This window comes from Pollicipes pollicipes, unplaced genomic scaffold (assembly GCF_011947565.3).
Source record: "Pollicipes pollicipes isolate AB1234 unplaced genomic scaffold, Ppol_2.1 Scaffold_6138;HRSCAF=7277_pilon_pilon_pilon, whole genome shotgun sequence".
NCBI lineage: Eukaryota > Metazoa > Arthropoda > Thecostraca > Pollicipedomorpha > Pollicipedidae > Pollicipes > Pollicipes pollicipes.
This window is the reverse complement of record NW_023596818.1, coordinates 6447058-6464488: the sequence shown is the minus strand read 5'-3', so window position 1 is coordinate 6464488 and position 17431 is coordinate 6447058. Positions and strand designations below refer to the sequence as shown.

The window sequence follows — 17431 nt, the reverse complement described above, 5'->3', positions numbered from 1 at the left end:
GGACGGCACTGCCGTCAGTCCGGCGGTAGCGTGTCTGGAGGCCGCGGTGTCGGCGGCCACACGACGGGCGCTGACCGTGCCTCATTCGACCATCCTTCGTTGTCATGTTACGCGTGTACATATACACACCGGATATCATCGTCTGGTGTATTGTTTAAGAGATTATTCTGGGCGGCCGGCGGCGGCGCCGGCGCGCGGGACGGCCGGGGCGGTGGCGGCGGCTGCGCTGGCGGTGCAGCTGCCGCCAGCGCGGCCCCGTCGGTGGCGCGCCCGATCAGCGGCGGACCGGGCCGGCGGAATGTGTCACACAACCAGCGTCACGGGCACAGCAGGCCCGCAGAACAGCTACCAGGGAAGAACCCGTCCGCAAAACAGCCGCCACGGAGCTGCCACAAAACGGCCATAGGTGCGGGAACGCGCTGTTAACGCGGCGTCGCCCGCACCTCCTAACACAGCTGCCACCGCGAGCATCGCCACGAAATACCTGCCCAGGCGAGATGGCGTACGGTACCGGACAAAAGCAGCGGCTAAAGAAGCACGTGACGGAATGAGTAAGTACCAAGGCCTATTGGTGACGTCTAGTAGTCCTCTCATATCACAAGTGGAGACACCGGCAGATTCCGACGACGACCATCCGTAACTGCTGGTCATATAGGCCACGGGAACGTTCCCTACAGACGAGTCACTACACAGCAGCGCTTTTGGTCCCAACATCCTCTCCGTTCGTTTGGGCGGTCGGCGGCGGCGGCGGCATCGCTCCGTGAGGTGGGCGGGGCTGGCCGGAGCCCGATCACGCGTGGTCGACAACGCACTCGACGACGCCGCCCGTCCACGTAAAGCTAATAAAATCCGACAACACGCCGCCGCCCTCCTTTTCCGGCCGGCTCGCCTCGTCATACAGTAAAACCCGCCGTTGATAGTCATAGGTAGCGCTCGCACCTGCACAACCAGCTCTAGCAGCGCGTCGTTACAACGGCACGCGCCGGGGACGGCCGGGCATCGGCAGAGCGGAGGATGCTCGCACCACGGCGGCGGAGCGTCCCGGCCGCCCGCCGACCGACCGACCCCACAGCAGCCGTGCGGAAGACAGGGGCGGCCCGATGGGTCCCGCCCGCCTCTCAGGGTCACCGAGAGGTGGGCGGGATTCACCCGGCCTCCGGTGGTGCCCAGCACACACCATATGTACATAACTCACGTCCATCACGCACCAGACGTGCAGAACCATTGTCAGTCACACCAGACGTACATAACTCGCGTAAGACACATACGCACGCACCAGACGCACATGACTTTCATCAGTCGCATACCAGACTTACGTAACTAGCATCAGTCACACACCACCTGCACGTAAGAAGCATCAGTCAAGCACCGCGCCGCTGCGTCGTCCACACTGACGTCACTGACGGCGCTGAAACACATGTCCGAGACCGTGGCTACCAGAGCTGCTCAAAAGGGAATGGCTGCAGCGGCTCCTTGTTCGTGCCCCGCCAACGGGCGCGACAGACAGCCCGGCGAGGCGGCAGCGGCCAGCCGCACCTGTCGCCGACGACACACCGCGTGGACCGGAACTGGGCGGCCAAATACATCGGCGCGTTCAGCATAACAACCAACAGAGCTGCGCAATGGAAGGAGCGGGCACGACTTTCTGCTCGCGCCAAGTTCAAAAGGCTCATGATCGGCCGGCAAAAGTTGGCCAGGCATCAAAAGGCTGGCACCACGGCGCCTAATACGGTCGGGACCGTTCTCGGTGGCACTCACACCTGTTCTGCTTGCAGGCGCGGTACCAGTGACGTAATCGTCAGAGGTGCGACCCCAGTGACGTCATCGCGCAGACGCACATCTCCAGTGACGTCATTGCCAACGTGGCACAACCGGCTGTGTCACTCCTCCGAGTCGCGCCGCTGGTGACGTCACTCCTCAGGAATCCAGCACAAGTGACGTCACTCCCGAGAAATGCACCACGGCGGCGGCCGCGGCGGCAGAGGAATGCACCAATGTGGTACAACCGGCGGCGTCGCTGCCCGGGATCGCAGCACCAGTGACGTCACCCAGCGGCGCCACGCCTCTCCGCCGCCGCTCGGTGGCGCCGCATCTCCCCCGACACCAGCCAGGAGCGCCGGAGCGGCGGCCCGCTCCAGCCGCGGGCGGCGGCGCGCCTCACAGGTGGAGCACGCCGTCGGAGCGGGAGGCCAGCAGCGAGATGTCGTCGCCGTCGTCGGAGCTGCGCGACGTGTGGGCCGAGTGGGCCGACGCGCGGCTCAGCTGGGAGGTGCGCGCGCTGCTGCCCCGCTCCGCCTCCAGCGGGTAGCGCTGGTTGGCCGGCTTCACCGTCACGATCAGGTTCGACGAGTTGGCCACCATCATGTCAGTCACCTGGAGACAGCGTGGTCGTCATCATCATCATCGGAACCAAGTGACACGAGCATATGTTGATCAGTTACCGCCCCTCTGGGGAGGTATGCCAGGGGGGGGGGAGTGGATCTCATGTTGCGTAGCAGTTCGTGCGAGTCACGACATGCCTCGGGCGATTACATGCGACGTTCATCGGATGGTAAACATCAAGTGCAGGTCAGGAGCCTGCGAATAACACAACCGCTCGTCGTGGCCTTGGAACATGTGACTTGCCACCGCCCTGCGATGGATGGAGACAGGGCAAACACACCGCAGATAAGACCGGATGTACGCTGACAAGACTGCAACAGATAAGACCGAATCGTGGGAGAACGACAGAATGATATCAATGTATTACGCCATGCACCACACAGGCCTAACCATCTCCTGTCGGCCGCAGCATAACACGTGACCCCTTGCAGACTGCCCCCAGGAAGCTCCTCAAGAAGCGCACGAGACCGCACTGATGCCGGCAATACCAGCTGCCTGCAGGCACATGTCCAGCAGCCAGCCGAGCCCGCGCCCGCGCCCGCCCCGACCCCGCCCCGCCGCCGCCACGCACCTGGTCCAGTGTCTTGCCGGCCACCTCGATGCCGTTCACCTCGAGCACCTCGTCGTTGACGGCCAGCAGCCCCGTGCTCTCCGCCAGACCGCCCGGCACCAGCCGCGAGATGAAGATGCCCGGCACCTGCGCGCGCCGGCCACGGGCGTTAGCGGGCCTGCCAGCGGCGATGCTCACCAGCGACGCCGCGCGACTTCCGCTAATGCGCAGCGGGAAGTGAAGATGTCCAGTGTTTAGCGATGGGTTTTACATCGTGACCCTGGACTACTCACAACCCTTAGCCCATGAAAACAGCGTACTGAGGCGCGCAGAACAAGATTTCTTTTTGTTTAGCACGTTCCATTTGCCAAAGGACAAAGCTACGATGCGTTCCTTGTGCATGTCAGTTCGTTGATTAACGCATACGTGTTATTGAGCTGAGATACGCAAGTGGTATAGCTAGCTGTTCAAACTCGGACTCAGTGTCTACCAGAACCCAGAAATGCGACGCTCCAGATCCCTCCATCTCTCCGACGTAACACAACAGGTGAGCAGTCCCACACAGCGCAACACAACAGAAGGCGTGCAAGTCATGAGGGACGGCTCGGACTGTCAAGCCGCGCGATGCGCCACCCGGCGGCCGCGGCCCGAGGTCAGTCCCGCTGACCGACCTTCTCCAGCCCGGTGGGCGTCACGCGCAGACTGGTGCCGTCCCGGATGTAGAAGCCCAGCGGCTTCTCGGAGCCGTGCTTAAGCAAGCGCACGCGCCGGCAACGCTCCGGCACGATGTCCACGTCGATGATCTGGGCCACCTGCCGGACACACACAGAGACGTCAAGTCACAGACTTCGGCACGATGTCCACGTCGATGATCTGGGCCGCCTGCCGGGTACACACAGAGACATCAGGTCACAGACAACAGCACAATGTCCACGTCGCTGATCTGGGCCACCTGCCGGACACAAACAGAGACGTCAGGTCACGGACTCCGGCACGGTGTTCACGTCGACGATCTGGGCCACCTGCCGGACACAAACAGAGACGTGCAGAGACGTGGACGGACACAGAGATACTTTGGGCCTGTACCCTTTCACAGACTCAGGCCACCACGGGGACATGCCTAATGCCAGGCCATGATGCCTGACGTCATGCGCGACCCCGGCTCTGTATATACGTCCACCACCGCGCGCTACGGCAGCGCGGAGCGTACCTGACGGAAGTCCTCCGGGTAGGAGATGGGCGGCTTGGCCTTCGGCGAGCCGATCAGCTGCGGCAAGAACTTGCCCCTCTTCATGGTGGAAGACCCGCTGACGTCCCACATGTTCTCCCCTGAAGAGCGAGTCAACATCAGCAAAAGGGCAGGGCATTTTCTCAACGCTTCAGACCAGTAATACAGAGGAAAAAGGCCACATGGCGCCCACAGTCTAAATTGAAGCCATCCAGGACCAGTAATGCAGCCCTTTCAGAACAAAGGGAGCACCACTTTCTACGCGTTGCGCTACAGAATTTCGCACGAAAGCGGGAAAGCAGGCGGCCCGAGCTTGCCAGCTGGTATCAGTCAATTGGTCAGTATTAGAGCCTGTCGGTATCAGAGCTGGTCAAAGTCAGAGCCGGTCAGTATTAGAGTCGGTCAGTATCATAGCAGGTCAGTATCACAGCTGGTCAAAATCAGAGCTGGTCAGTATCATAGGCAGTCAGTATCAGAGCCAGTCAAAATCAGAGCTGGTCGGTACTAGAGAAGGTCAGTATCAGACCAGGTCAAAATAACAGTCGGCCAGTATCATAGCTGGTCAGTATCAGGGCCAGTCAGTATCAGAGTCAGTCAGTATCAGAGCCATTCAGTATCAGAGTCAGTCAGTATCAGAGCCAGTCAGTATCAGAGTCGGTCAGTCAGTGTCACTCTGGGCGACACCACTGAGGGCTCCAGAGTCGGCAGGCATGTTGCAAAACCGTGAACGGACGACCCCGCGTAAGTGGTGCCCTAATTCGTGTAATGACACCGCCGTCATAACCAGACTGATTACACAGAATGTTGTTGGTCGCACCTTCGTGTTGCAGGACACGGCTACAAGTTTCCGCAGCTCAGGTTTTACTGTGACGGAGCCGAAACACACACGTGCATTTAATGCCCGCGCTGTGTAGTTGGATCTGAACGGTGTCGAACCTTTTCGATAACGGATTCGCCACGGGTCGCACATTTCTGCCGTCGGATCTGAACCCGGACCGCACATTCCCACAGTAAGATCCGAACAAGAACTGTATTTTTCCCAGCGGGACCTGGTCAGGAGCCGTACCTTTTCGCTGCAGGATGATCCTGAGCAGCGGCCGGGCGCACTCCAGCGACTTGGCGAAGTTGTCGTCATTGTTGATGGGCAGCAGGTAGCCGTCCTTGGGGTCGGTGTAGCTGACCGTGAACGGGATGTCCTCCAGGAAGTGGAGCCGCTGCAGCAGCTGGTACAGCTCGTCGAAGCGCTTCATCTTACCCCGCTCTATACTGTAGCGTCGGAACTCTGCGTCGAACTGCCCGAAGGCCGCGAATTAGCACCGACGCCGCCGACCGAGGCCGTCGGGAGCTGCCTATTTTTGCTGCACTGCTTCCCAGTCGGGAAATACCTAGTAGAATATGCCTAAAGCACCAAGTATCATATCCATGTGGCCTGTTGAGAGATGAGGTGTCCGAAGAATTCGCCGTCAGATTCTCATCCCCCAGAGAAAGGCCAGATCATGACAATGGACATGCATTAACCCAGCTGGAGCAAATACAAGCATATACTGTGCTATTAGCACCAGCGACTGCAGTTTGGCCAGGGATGAAACAGTGTATTGGCAGCTGCCAACTGTCACTGTGACTACTTTTACACTCCTTTACTGTTACTTTTAAGTACTTAACTTTTCCCTTTATGTTTGGTTAGGTGTGAAATTATTTGAAATAGCTTGGAATAATACTCCAAGTTACCTGGCCAAGTGTGAGAGGACAAGCAAGAATTTTTATTTCTTATATCAAAATTCCATAACTCTGTTGTCTCTGCTGCAGCTTCCAACATTTACAAATAAAAATACAATGGGTATGATGTTTGTTGTGTATGTGCATGTCTGCAGTTGATGCATCATATAAACATTACTCACATTGCAAACAAAAAGGACCACACACACTACTGTGCTTCCAACAGAACCAGATGGCTGAAACCTTACCTTTGATTTCACCTCTATGAGTGGAGAAAGAGGATGCCCAGACTGCATCTTTTGATAATGTTTAGACATGTTTCACCTGTCAAAGGACAACTTATGAATATGAGGAAAAATGAATGCTACAAAACCAAAGTTAGCAGAGGCCTGAGATCTGTTTCACACTGTGACACACAATACAACAACCCAAGAACACTTTGAAGGAAGACATGTGAGGCAGTCTTGCTGTTGGCACCAGCCAGACTGCTGACACATATTCACATTTCTGGAGTTGGACTGCCTGCAAGTGGCCACATACCTGGCTTGATGCTAACCAATTAAAAAAGGCTGGCATCATGACAAACAAAGGCACACATTTGGATACATTAATGCTCTGTGACAATGTATTTGGGATCCTCAGTCGTCTTTACTTCAGTCAAACAGTTCTTTCCCTAAAAATAAATATGGGAACTATAGGCAGTTTATATTGCTTCATTTCAATTATTTAAACATGGTTTAATGAAAAATATCTTCACAGCAGCATCAACTTAATGAATGAAATTAAAAACCAACACATGCATTCTCACTGTCTCTGGTTCCTCATGTATTACCAAACATTAATATCATGAAAACAAACAGACCAAACCATGGGATTGATAAATACTGAACCCATACTTAATTAATCTTTGGCCATTTTTGCATAGCACCCATGCATTTTTCTTACATGCCATACCAAATGACCTTATTATCCACAAAAGAGCATAAACAAGGCTTGATATTCTTCACATTCTCACTTATATTTGTGTATTCCTTTTGCAAGATTGAGCCATTCATATGCATATATATATATATATATATATATATATATATATATATATATATATATATACACATATATATATACACATATATATATATATATATATGATCTATCTATTATCTATCTATCTATCTATCTATCTGTCTATCTGTCTATCTGTCTATCTTTCTGCCTATCTATGTCTATCTATCCATCTATCTATCTATCTGTCTATCTGTCTGTCTATCTATCTATCTATCTATCTATCTATCTGTCATGACACCAGTGTGTTTTTATACCTAGCTGCATTTCCTAACAGTATGTCTGGCGTATAGCGGGCTATGACTTATATCATGAGTATACAGTTGAATTTTGATGTGCAGCGACACAGTCTCAGTTCAATGCCATTACTTACAAACATGCTTACAGAAAATGGATAGACTGGTTTAGCTAAGCTTTACAGTATATGAATGACAGCTGAATACAGAAAATTTAACTTCCATTCTAATAACAACCTGAAATCAAGAGGGTAGTCCAGTCCAGCCTCTTCACATTCTGCTTGTATTAATTCCAGTCATGTGCACTTGTCAACCAAGCATGCACATTATGGGATTTAGCATGTAGAGCATTCATTTGAGAATTTGAAGACACAAAATGTAGTAGAATGCTTTTGATCTAGTTTTGTCCTGAATTATTACCATGCCAGCAATTATACCAGACTCACTTTTTATTGTCCACACATGTGTATGTGAAATGCAGCCAGCATGTTTTTCATCCACTTACCTGCATCATAAACAAACATAGTTCCCAATCTATATGACAAGGCATGCTATCAGGTGATGATCAAGGTCAGAAGACAAAGAGCAGAAATGACAGAACAACATATTTGATATGTTCAGAATTAATCATGGTTTTAAAAGTGTCACCTACCATATGAATATTTTAGTTTTCTGGTTAACCAAGATTAGATAACTTTTAATACTCCTTATCCTTTCAACATTTTCAGTATCCCTACTGGATGCAGACTGGCTAGCTATACACCAATCCACATTACACAACTAACATCTTAATATATTTAGCAGAGCGGCAGGCACAGCAAGATGGCCATGTTTTCATCCTCATGATTAACCCAGGCTGATATGCGGGCACATAGCAACCTAAGAAAAGCAGGTTGCAATGTGGTGGTTACCAGCGACAATAATGGTGAGACGCACACACCAAAAGCGGCCAAATACTTCTCACGAGCAATATTTGTTAAGTGATTCTCATTTTGAACCATAGTACGCACCCTTTCCAGTTGTTGCTGCCTAAAAATTAACTATCCCTCGCCTTCAGCAGCCCAAGTGCTCCGCCCGCGATACTTAGCCAGCGCTCCGACTGTTATCGCTATGACACATAAACCGCGAAGGGGAGCAGATACGATTATGGCGTGACAGTTCCAAAAATGGCCCGAAGGCCTCGTTTAAAGTACTGCCCTGGTGGTGAAAGTATCACAAACTTAAAACTCTGTTTGGCATTTATGGATGATTTAGATAAGCAAGTTGAATGTCAAAGCATAACTATTCATTCTCATGAAGTGTGCATATGTGCACGTATTATAGCTTTTGAGCTAGACTGCATGTCGAGTGTGCCCTACTTGAAAGATAGTGATATCCCCAATTCTAGCGAACGAGGGAGATCTTGTCCAAACCAGACCAACCTAATTTCGCAGTAAATCAGACTTGAATTCGCACTTTTTTACAATATGAAGAAGATGTGACCTTGGACAAAGTCTCATAGCCGCGGCCCCAGAGCTCATTGTGCTGGCATTTGATAATGCGTGATACCTAGTACGAAACTATAGAACAAAATACGGAAGTACCGCGCTTCTGCGTATGCTGGACATATCAAACACCTTGTCGAATTTCGGAACTTCCATAAATGGCTTTTGTGGTATCCACACAGCTTTCCACAGCCATGAAGATCTCATTGTTTGCATTTGTCGGCCTAATGAGGAATTCACCAAATAAAAATTCACCGAAGTTGTGCGTTTTCCGTGTGACCTTTCAACAGAGATGATACATTTTCGGATGTCATTTTTCTCTAAAAGGCGTGAGGAATTACTCAGAGCATGCGCTGTTGAAGAGGATCTTGATGGCATTCCAGCACCGACGGCACACCCGTTCTGTTTCCTCACACAGAGTCCACTAACCAGTCTCTTTCGAAGTGCTCCTGGTTTCAAACTTCCAAAACATACGATATGGCTTCATCCTGTAGTCACGGGTGAGATCGATGCTTGAGCTTTGCTGCGCAAAGTGGCGTATGGAATTGCTAAACAGATGTCAGTATCCCATATAAACCGTCAGGCTTCCCACTTCCCACGTGAAGTCTGCTCCATAGACTGAGGCCATTTAGCCTGAAATGCGTTCATACTCGGGGCGCCGCGCTAGAGTTGTCATGTGGAGGTGTGTTGGATAAGGCAGGCCAGGTGTGTTTCGACTGATGGCAGTGGGCTTGATTGGGTTTGGTTAGTCCAAGCTTGTTTTGGCTTTGTGTATGGTAAGGCTATTAGTATATCTCTGCAATCGGCACGTCCGTAAAGTTAGCGATACCAACATGCTCACTTCCTGTTTGGACAGCATTACTGCTCTCCCTTCCATTCACACCTATTCATCCACTCAACAAGCTAGACCGTTGCCTAGCGACGTTACCGATGGGCGCGCACTCATGTGGCCGTACGATGAAACGGTGACGTGGGCTGCGCAGGATGTGGGTATTGCGTGCGCTGGTTCTTAAGCTTGCTGTGGCCGGGTGACCAGAGTAAGCATATCTGTTCATCACGCTGGTAAAAATGATCAGAAAGGCAACATGGTCAACATGGCAAGGCTGCCGGAGCTGGTATCTTTCAACTATGCAAATTTCATAATTGCTTTAATTTCCATAGCAGTTGATGTAGTCGCTAGCACACCTGCCATACGACACAATCCATCCACGGTCATGCGTCATAACACGCTTCGAAGCGATTCAGTTGTGACTCAGAGCCGGGATATCCAGCTGGGGTGTGAGCTGGGCTTTCCCCACTATCTTGTGGTTAAAATTTTACAAAACGCAGGGTTGAGTTGATACTAACACAAAGACTCTCCTTTACGCATTTTTTGCTAGCCATAACTACTACGATCTTTGAAGTGGGAGCTATTTGAGAATCGATGCGAAAAATGAAGAAAAAATTGTCGTCCGTCACTACAAAGTGGGTTAAAGCTCTAACAAAACACACATTTGGCAGGAGCTAAGCCCTAGAACCCGTTACTTGCTGTCCAATCATTTACAAAAGTGACGCCTCCGATTCAGAGCAGCCAAACATGACACGGCTTCAGTTTCATGTCTCTGAGACTTTGCTAGAATGTAACTGCACCTTATCTATGTGTGTGCAAACATAAGGTTGACGCAGGAGTGGAGACCAGCTGAAATCGAAATCGAGCACACAGTGGCTACGGCGATTGTTCTGCCGTCCAAAGGCAAACCCAGGGGGTTAGCATCGCAGCTTGAGAAATTGGTCGGGCTGGCGGCTCGTTAACGTTAGGCGGTGACGTCACAAAGTCGCACCGGCTTGCGCGGCGGCGTTGCATGGCAACGCCGACTGCGTCAATTGGAAAACAGTAGTCACGCAGAAATGTTGTCGTCTCATTTACTACCGTGCAGTGTGATATCAAGTATGTGTTGTTGCATGGCCTCGGTGCGTGCTATTATGTCGCGGATGCACCAGCAAACCTTGGGCAAACCGACCTAAGAGCTTTCGTGAAATCACAAATGATTAGGCACGTGGTAATGTTGCGAAAACACTTCTTGAGAAATACAGCGGCCTGTTCTGATACACCTGAAGAACTCCCATGGGTGCCAATGCTATTTATACAACTTTTGCGCACCTCACATATGGTGCAAAAATAGGTTACTGTCCTATATTGCTAGCATGAAAGGGCAGCTATTACCCCGCCGGCCCTCCGCTTTTGATGAAGCTTTCAGGACACCTAGTCAAGTGTTGGACATGACGGGTTACCGCTAAATGGTCCACTGCGACACAAATGTCACCTAACGCTTGTCAATAGCATAGGACTGAACCAGTAGACTTCTTTGGTCACTCCCATTGCCACGTTTGGCGGATTCGAATTAACGAATCCGTCAGTGAAACGTCTGACATGTTGGTTGAACGGGCTGCTAAGGACGGTTTTTCATGAATGTTGAAACAGGGAAGCCGACGGGCCGCCCCCCCCCCCTTCCCTGGGGAAGGGGGGCTGTAAAACTCAGGCTGAGTTTTCGTGAAAGTTTTTGACCCAAGCTACGACGACGCATGAAGGTGTTGTCACGGCAATAATCTTTCAGCCTCTGCGACCGCCTTATCTCATGTTACTACGTCTCTGGCTGCCCCAGAACCTTCTGATATGCATTATCGGCCTGCGTTTTAGTGCTGCGCAAACCGGCGCCAGGTTGTCGATTCATGCAACAACTTCGCTCAATTCGTCGCAATACCATGTGTTTGTGCTCGTTCCTTTTGTGGCGCGCTGGTGAACTGTGACAGCGTTTTCCTTTTGAAATGCACGTGCCATTGTACGAAGTTATAAAAAATGCGTGGTATACGCTTCATACGACAGCTGTTTATCTCGCGTTCTAGCGTGTCAAAAACGCCGATTCGATCATCGATTAACCGTCTCTTTCTCTGCCTTTTCTTTCCCATCAAGCGGTAGTTATGGAATACTCATGCCACGCTCAAAGCGTGCATGCCTGACCATGATTTCGGAGACTGCAAAGCTGCATAAATAAAATAACTTGTTTTATCGACGTCAGTCGCCGTCTGTTGTGCAGGTCAATGACCTACGTTACGACGAACGTGATGGCAATGACTTGTAATGGGTCACAGTCGGGCGAGGCCACGGTTACCATTAAAAACAATTATGAAGGCAGGCTTCAAGAGGTATTGCGACAAAGGAGTTTTGGACGAAATCATGTAACTTTCCGGTACTTATTAGACAAGCAGGTTAACTGAAAATAATTCCATTAACCTCGGGCAATTATGAAAGTCAGACAAAGACCAAAATCAAGGAAGTTATTGACGAGAACACTTTCTTGATGGGCCAGTTTTTGACGCTCGCTGCTCATTTCTTTATCTCAAATGTCTTAACGTATGTCTTATGCTGGCTTTCTGAAAGTCCTAGCAGGCCAATAACCTAAACTGACGCTGATGATCATTTTTCGTGGAAAACTTGTCCGATATGCGGACCCTAATTTTGACGCTAATTTTGAAGTGGAACAACGTAATGGTCTTTGTTTTGTCATTTTGATCTTCTATATCTCAGAAAACGTGACTGATCTGAAATGCTTCGTAATGCATAATTTTGCTTGAAAAATGGCCTGAAAAACTTCGGACAACTGCATATTCGACTAATAAAATGCAAAATTGGCATACAAATAAGCATCAGTACTAAGTCATGACAAAATGCTACTGATGTCACTCAGTGATAACAATATATTCCTGATACCCACAAGCGAAATTAAATATTCCGGATACCCAAAATAACTCCGTTGTCCGTTACACAAACATTATTTAATACACTTTCAGACTAGCAAAAGTTTTGCGCAGATAAAAACAAATATAGCATACATTCAGGCAAATGAGCTTGCTTATCCTTATTCGACCAGAAGGTCATAACCTAGAGATATTGAAATTTTACACAAGCGATTTCACGTATGCCCTTACTACCCTGCACTTAGATGCCTCCAACTTGATACATTTTTTAGATCACCGGGGTTGGTTCAAATCGACTCCCAATGCGAGCGCGTCGCATCCGACTGGCCGGCTGTGATAGTTTGACATCACTACGCAACCTTTCACGCTCGAACAATAAAGTTTGCCTCAATCCAAAGCACGCTGCCAATTTAATCTTGATTGTTTTAATGTTTTTGGATTTCTAACAAATTCAATCAGCCTTAGACAATTTCTACAGTTTTTAATTGTTAGATTTACCATTTTGATATGAATATAATGTCACCGGTGCAATATCGACGAAATCTCTTAAAATTACCCGATAAGTGTTACTTTACTTCCTTGAAAGTGAATGGCAAGACTTAATGGCAAAATCGATTTTAGTTCGCCCACTACTTGAAATGTGTCGGCCGGTAGGTTTTCATTTCCCGACATGTTCGCTGGACCGTACAAAATCGGATGGTTTCCTAGCCCTGGATTGCCATTCTCGCCGATGCCGTCTGTTAATAGCAGAGCCAGAAATAGGTTCGTACTTAGACTACATTTATCATAAACTGACCTTCGCGCGCCGCGCGTTACGCGACGAGCTAAACTGCGCTCGTATTGTTACCAAATCATACTTTGGAACGGTCTCCAGACGTCTCTAGAACAGCCTAGAACTCGCTGGTTTTAGAAACCTCCAAATTGCTCAACGAGTCTTCGAGCGGGCGCTAAGCCAGAATTATCTTAAAGTGTGTGGGGGGGGGGGGGGGATCACTTCTCAGTGAGAAGTGATCACGTGAAAACCGAAGAAAACGACAACATCTAATTGTCTAATATATATGTCCAATGGCGATGTATCTGTATTGTCCGTATCCAATGTAAAGCATGCGCCAGCTCCAAAATGTCCGACATGAGCCATTTACGGTGCAAAAGATAAAATAAATATAGCTTGTGGGTAGCAGGGCTGCCCTCATGACCACAGCTCCGATCTCCAAACTGGCGGGAGGCACAGCTTCTTTGAAAACGAACAATGTTTCAGTATAAACCACCATATCAACATGAACAAACAAAAAAGAAGTTTTTGTTAGAAATGTCAGCTGCGAATGTTACGTCCTTAATAGGCCCTTTGTATACCCAAATAAAAGGCACTATTGAGCTGAGGGTGCTTATCGTCGACGATCTAGCTCCAAGACAGTAATGTAAGCACGTGAAGCATTTTCAGCAACATTCTGAGTACTTGTCGGCGTAACTCACCATTGGATTGTACTTTACTCAGCCCATAACGCATTTTCATTGAACCATCCCGAACATGCGTTTTGGCACTTCAATATTAATATTATTAACCTATAATGTGGCACATACATCTTTGAATGGATGTCTCCTTGGACGTAGGAACATTCCGTAAATTGTTGATCGCAATTTTTTCTATATTTTCCTTTCGTTTTTTATCGGCATCGCTGTACGTAGTGTTGAACTTATTCAAAGTGATAAACAGACGTGGCTCCTAGACCCGTGCATGCGTTGGTATGCACTAGTTTATATATATATATATATATATATATATATATATATATATATATGCCGTGCACGTATAGGTAAATAAATATGTAATTTTGAATGTATGTGAGGATGGAGATATTATATCATGAATTCCCCCAATGTTATGATTGCCGCATGAAGAATGTGTTGAAAGAGAATAAATAGAAAAAAGAGAAATGGAGGAAATAATTTAAAGTCCTTGGGTGCACCTCACTGACCCTTCCATAGACTTCTGCATTCTAAGTCCGAGACTATCCAATATTTTAACAGCACAGCCAATGTCCTTACAGAACATCGAATGTTTTAATGGTGATATGTTATCCATCTAAGATGCTCACCGTTCTGGGCTTTTCTCATCATTGCCAGCCTCCTATTGGCAATGACAGGGCCAATAATGGTGCATTCAGGCTCTTTTTCACAGAATATGCGTGCATTAGGGGCCTGCGATAGCGACTTGCACCCGCCAATTTATATGTATGACCACTGTGATCTACAATACAAATTATGACCAGTACAATGCAATTTATGTGTTGATCAACGTAGACCATGATGACGCTTCCAACTCCCAACGCCATCAGCAGGGCCACAAGCCTGACTGTCAGGCGTGATATTTTATCAGGCTTTGTTAAACTAAAGGCATGGTCTGGAACACGGAATTATTAAAAGATATCGTTACATGCAATATATTTATTTCAACTCTGAATGTCAGTGCAATTGCGCGAAAACGATCATTTTCTTGTCAGATTGTTGTAACACGCAAACCTTTCAAAAACTTTTTATCGCACTTATCTATTGTGAGAACGGCTGTCGTCAAAACTACAAGCATGAAAACAAGCATGTCAAAACAAATTCAGAGAAGTTGTTTTTCAACTCTCAAATAAAAACTGCAATGCCCATCATCTTCGTTTCTTGATATCGTCCCCCTTCTTGGGTTTCTTATACTACGTTCGTCACAAAATTCTGATTTCGAATGCTCGTCGGTTAGGTCATTTTACGAGAAACTGCGCGACACAATGCCAAAGTCTTGGCATTATGTACTTCGAAATTTCACGGCGGGGTGGGGGCCGAATCCGACATCCCGGAGAGGATGAGCATAAAAAAGCTGGACATGAATCTGTTTTAAGATATTCCATTGCTAGGCTTGTTGCCTCTCTTGGGAGGGACCTCTTACGGCATAATCTGTCCCGACCGTAGCTGACTCTGGCTCATAAATGGACCATATCTGAACCTGGCTCATAACTGGACCATGTCCGATCCCTGTTCATAACTGGACCGCAACTGATTCTGACTCATAATTGAACCGTATCTGATCCTGGCTCATAACTGGACCGCACCTGATCCTACCTCATAACTGGACCGTATCTGATCCTGGTTCATAACTGGACCGCACCTGATCCTGGCTCATAACTGGACCGTATCTGATCCTGGCTTACAACTGGACCATGTCTGATCCTGGCTCATAACTGGACCGTATCTGACCCTGGCTCATAACTGGACCGCACCTGATCCTGGCTCACAACTGGACCATGTCTGATCCTGGCTCATAACTGGACCGTATCTGATCCCGGCTCATAACTGGACCGTATCTGATCCTGGCTCATAACTGGACCATGTCTGATGCTGGCTCATAACTGGACCGTATCTGGTCCTGGCTCATAACTGGACCGTATCTGATCCTGGCTCACAACTGGACCGTATCTGATCCTGGCTCATAGCTGGACTATGCCCTCGATTATTTTGCTGACCATGGCTGTACCTCCTGTCCGCAACGTTGCTGCTAACTATGCACGCTAGATCGATCCTGGCTTTGGAGATTTCCAAATATTTTGGCACGGATAAAGATATGTGGGCCCATCACGTCTGAGAATCTTGCCTACCCAGTGGTACCTCCTCCGTGCACCTGTGTTCGACTTTGTCGGTTTCAGCAAATCACGGCTAAGTATGTACCAAACGCCTGATACCTGAAACCAGAGGTAGCTACTGTCATTGGGGACATTGCCTGTGCGGTATTTTTCACCTGTGGCTTTTTTAGTCGGAGCGATGGCCCCTCTCGCATCCGCTCGGAACCGTCCAAATTTTGGGAGCGGCCAACGCCGAACTAACGCCCGCACGTCTCTCATACGCGACAGCGACTGGAGAGCATTTCACTAATTCGGCTGCGTGTTAAGTGACCGCCACGCAACTTGTGTGATATTGTAGCTTTCCTTCCGGCCTTACGATCAGCTGTTCACCACGTTGTTGTTTCTTTCGTCGCACCCGAGTTGAGGAGCCTGAATGTAGTGCACGCAGACGTACACGTACGCACACGTGCGTAAACGCTGCCAGGCACCACACACCCTCACGCAACCAAACTCTCATCCCCATGCACGCTCATTGAAATACGTGTGAATAGAAGGCACATCCTCTCATTGCCAACATCAGCGGCAGGAAAACGGGTTGCGTCATTCGCCGGCGTTGACCCAACGTTTTCTGGCCAAAGGTTCGTCTATGCGTTTTTATGACTATTTAATGAAATATGCCACGTCCACTGCCAAGACGAACGTCGCCTGTCATGCCGTATTCTCCGCCCATGCTCCCATGTAATACTAAAGCCCTACAGTCGGTATACAGTTAAGAGATGCTTAAGTCTGTATGTATGGCAGCGGAGTGCCGTTTTGTCGATCTCTGCCCCACCGTTACCTGATGCTAATATCGATAAGAAGAAGTCAGCGAATTTGGATGACAATCACACACTCCCTATGGGTGTACCAGATTACCTTGCGGCCGGCCAGCTAGTTTTTTTTTTGTTTTGTTTTTTTTGGTTTTCGGTATCAGTTGGGTAGATATAGTGACTGGGCCCAGATAGTTTCGTGCTCGGGTCTGACGTACCCCAGCGGCGGCTACCTGCCGCCTGCGCAGCCGAGTGTTTGAGTGTTTGACCGATGTGATACGTTTGGAGAAAAGAAACCGAAATCAAAAAGCGGCAATAAGAACTGTTTTGTTCAAGGACAAATCCCCGATCTCTGTTCTCTATCTCTCATGCATAGCGCTGACAAATACAGAAGGTACCTTCCAAGAATACTCCATTGGAACCTCAGAACCAGTTATGTGTAACCTTAGCGGCGTATAGCGCCATTGCAACACCAACAACAAAAACAAAACACTAATTTCAATTGTTGTTGGGTCCAAATTAGACTGTCAACGTATCGGTACAGCACAAAACTTTCTTGTCATGTGGGCGCCGGCGCCAGGTTTTCAACATTTGTGGTTGGTTCTCCTGCGCCACATCTTGACATACGAA

General features: G+C 48.9%; 1 protein-coding gene across 1 annotated transcript; it reads right to left on the bottom strand.

Moving 5' to 3' along the window:
* Positions 1-1563: 1563 nt before the first annotated feature.
* Positions 1564-8286, bottom strand: LOC119106273 (partitioning defective 6 homolog gamma-like). Its single transcript, XM_037229885.1, has 7 exons — positions 8185-8286; positions 6125-6200; positions 5227-5452; positions 4143-4261; positions 3604-3744; positions 2954-3079; positions 1564-2373 (listed from the first exon to the last, which is right to left on the bottom strand). Exons 2-7 carry the CDS (start codon positions 6191-6193, stop codon positions 2158-2160), a joined length of 897 nt encoding a protein of 298 aa, XP_037085780.1. The 5' UTR covers positions 6194-6200; positions 8185-8286; the 3' UTR covers positions 1564-2157.
* Positions 8287-17431: the final 9145 nt, after the last annotated feature.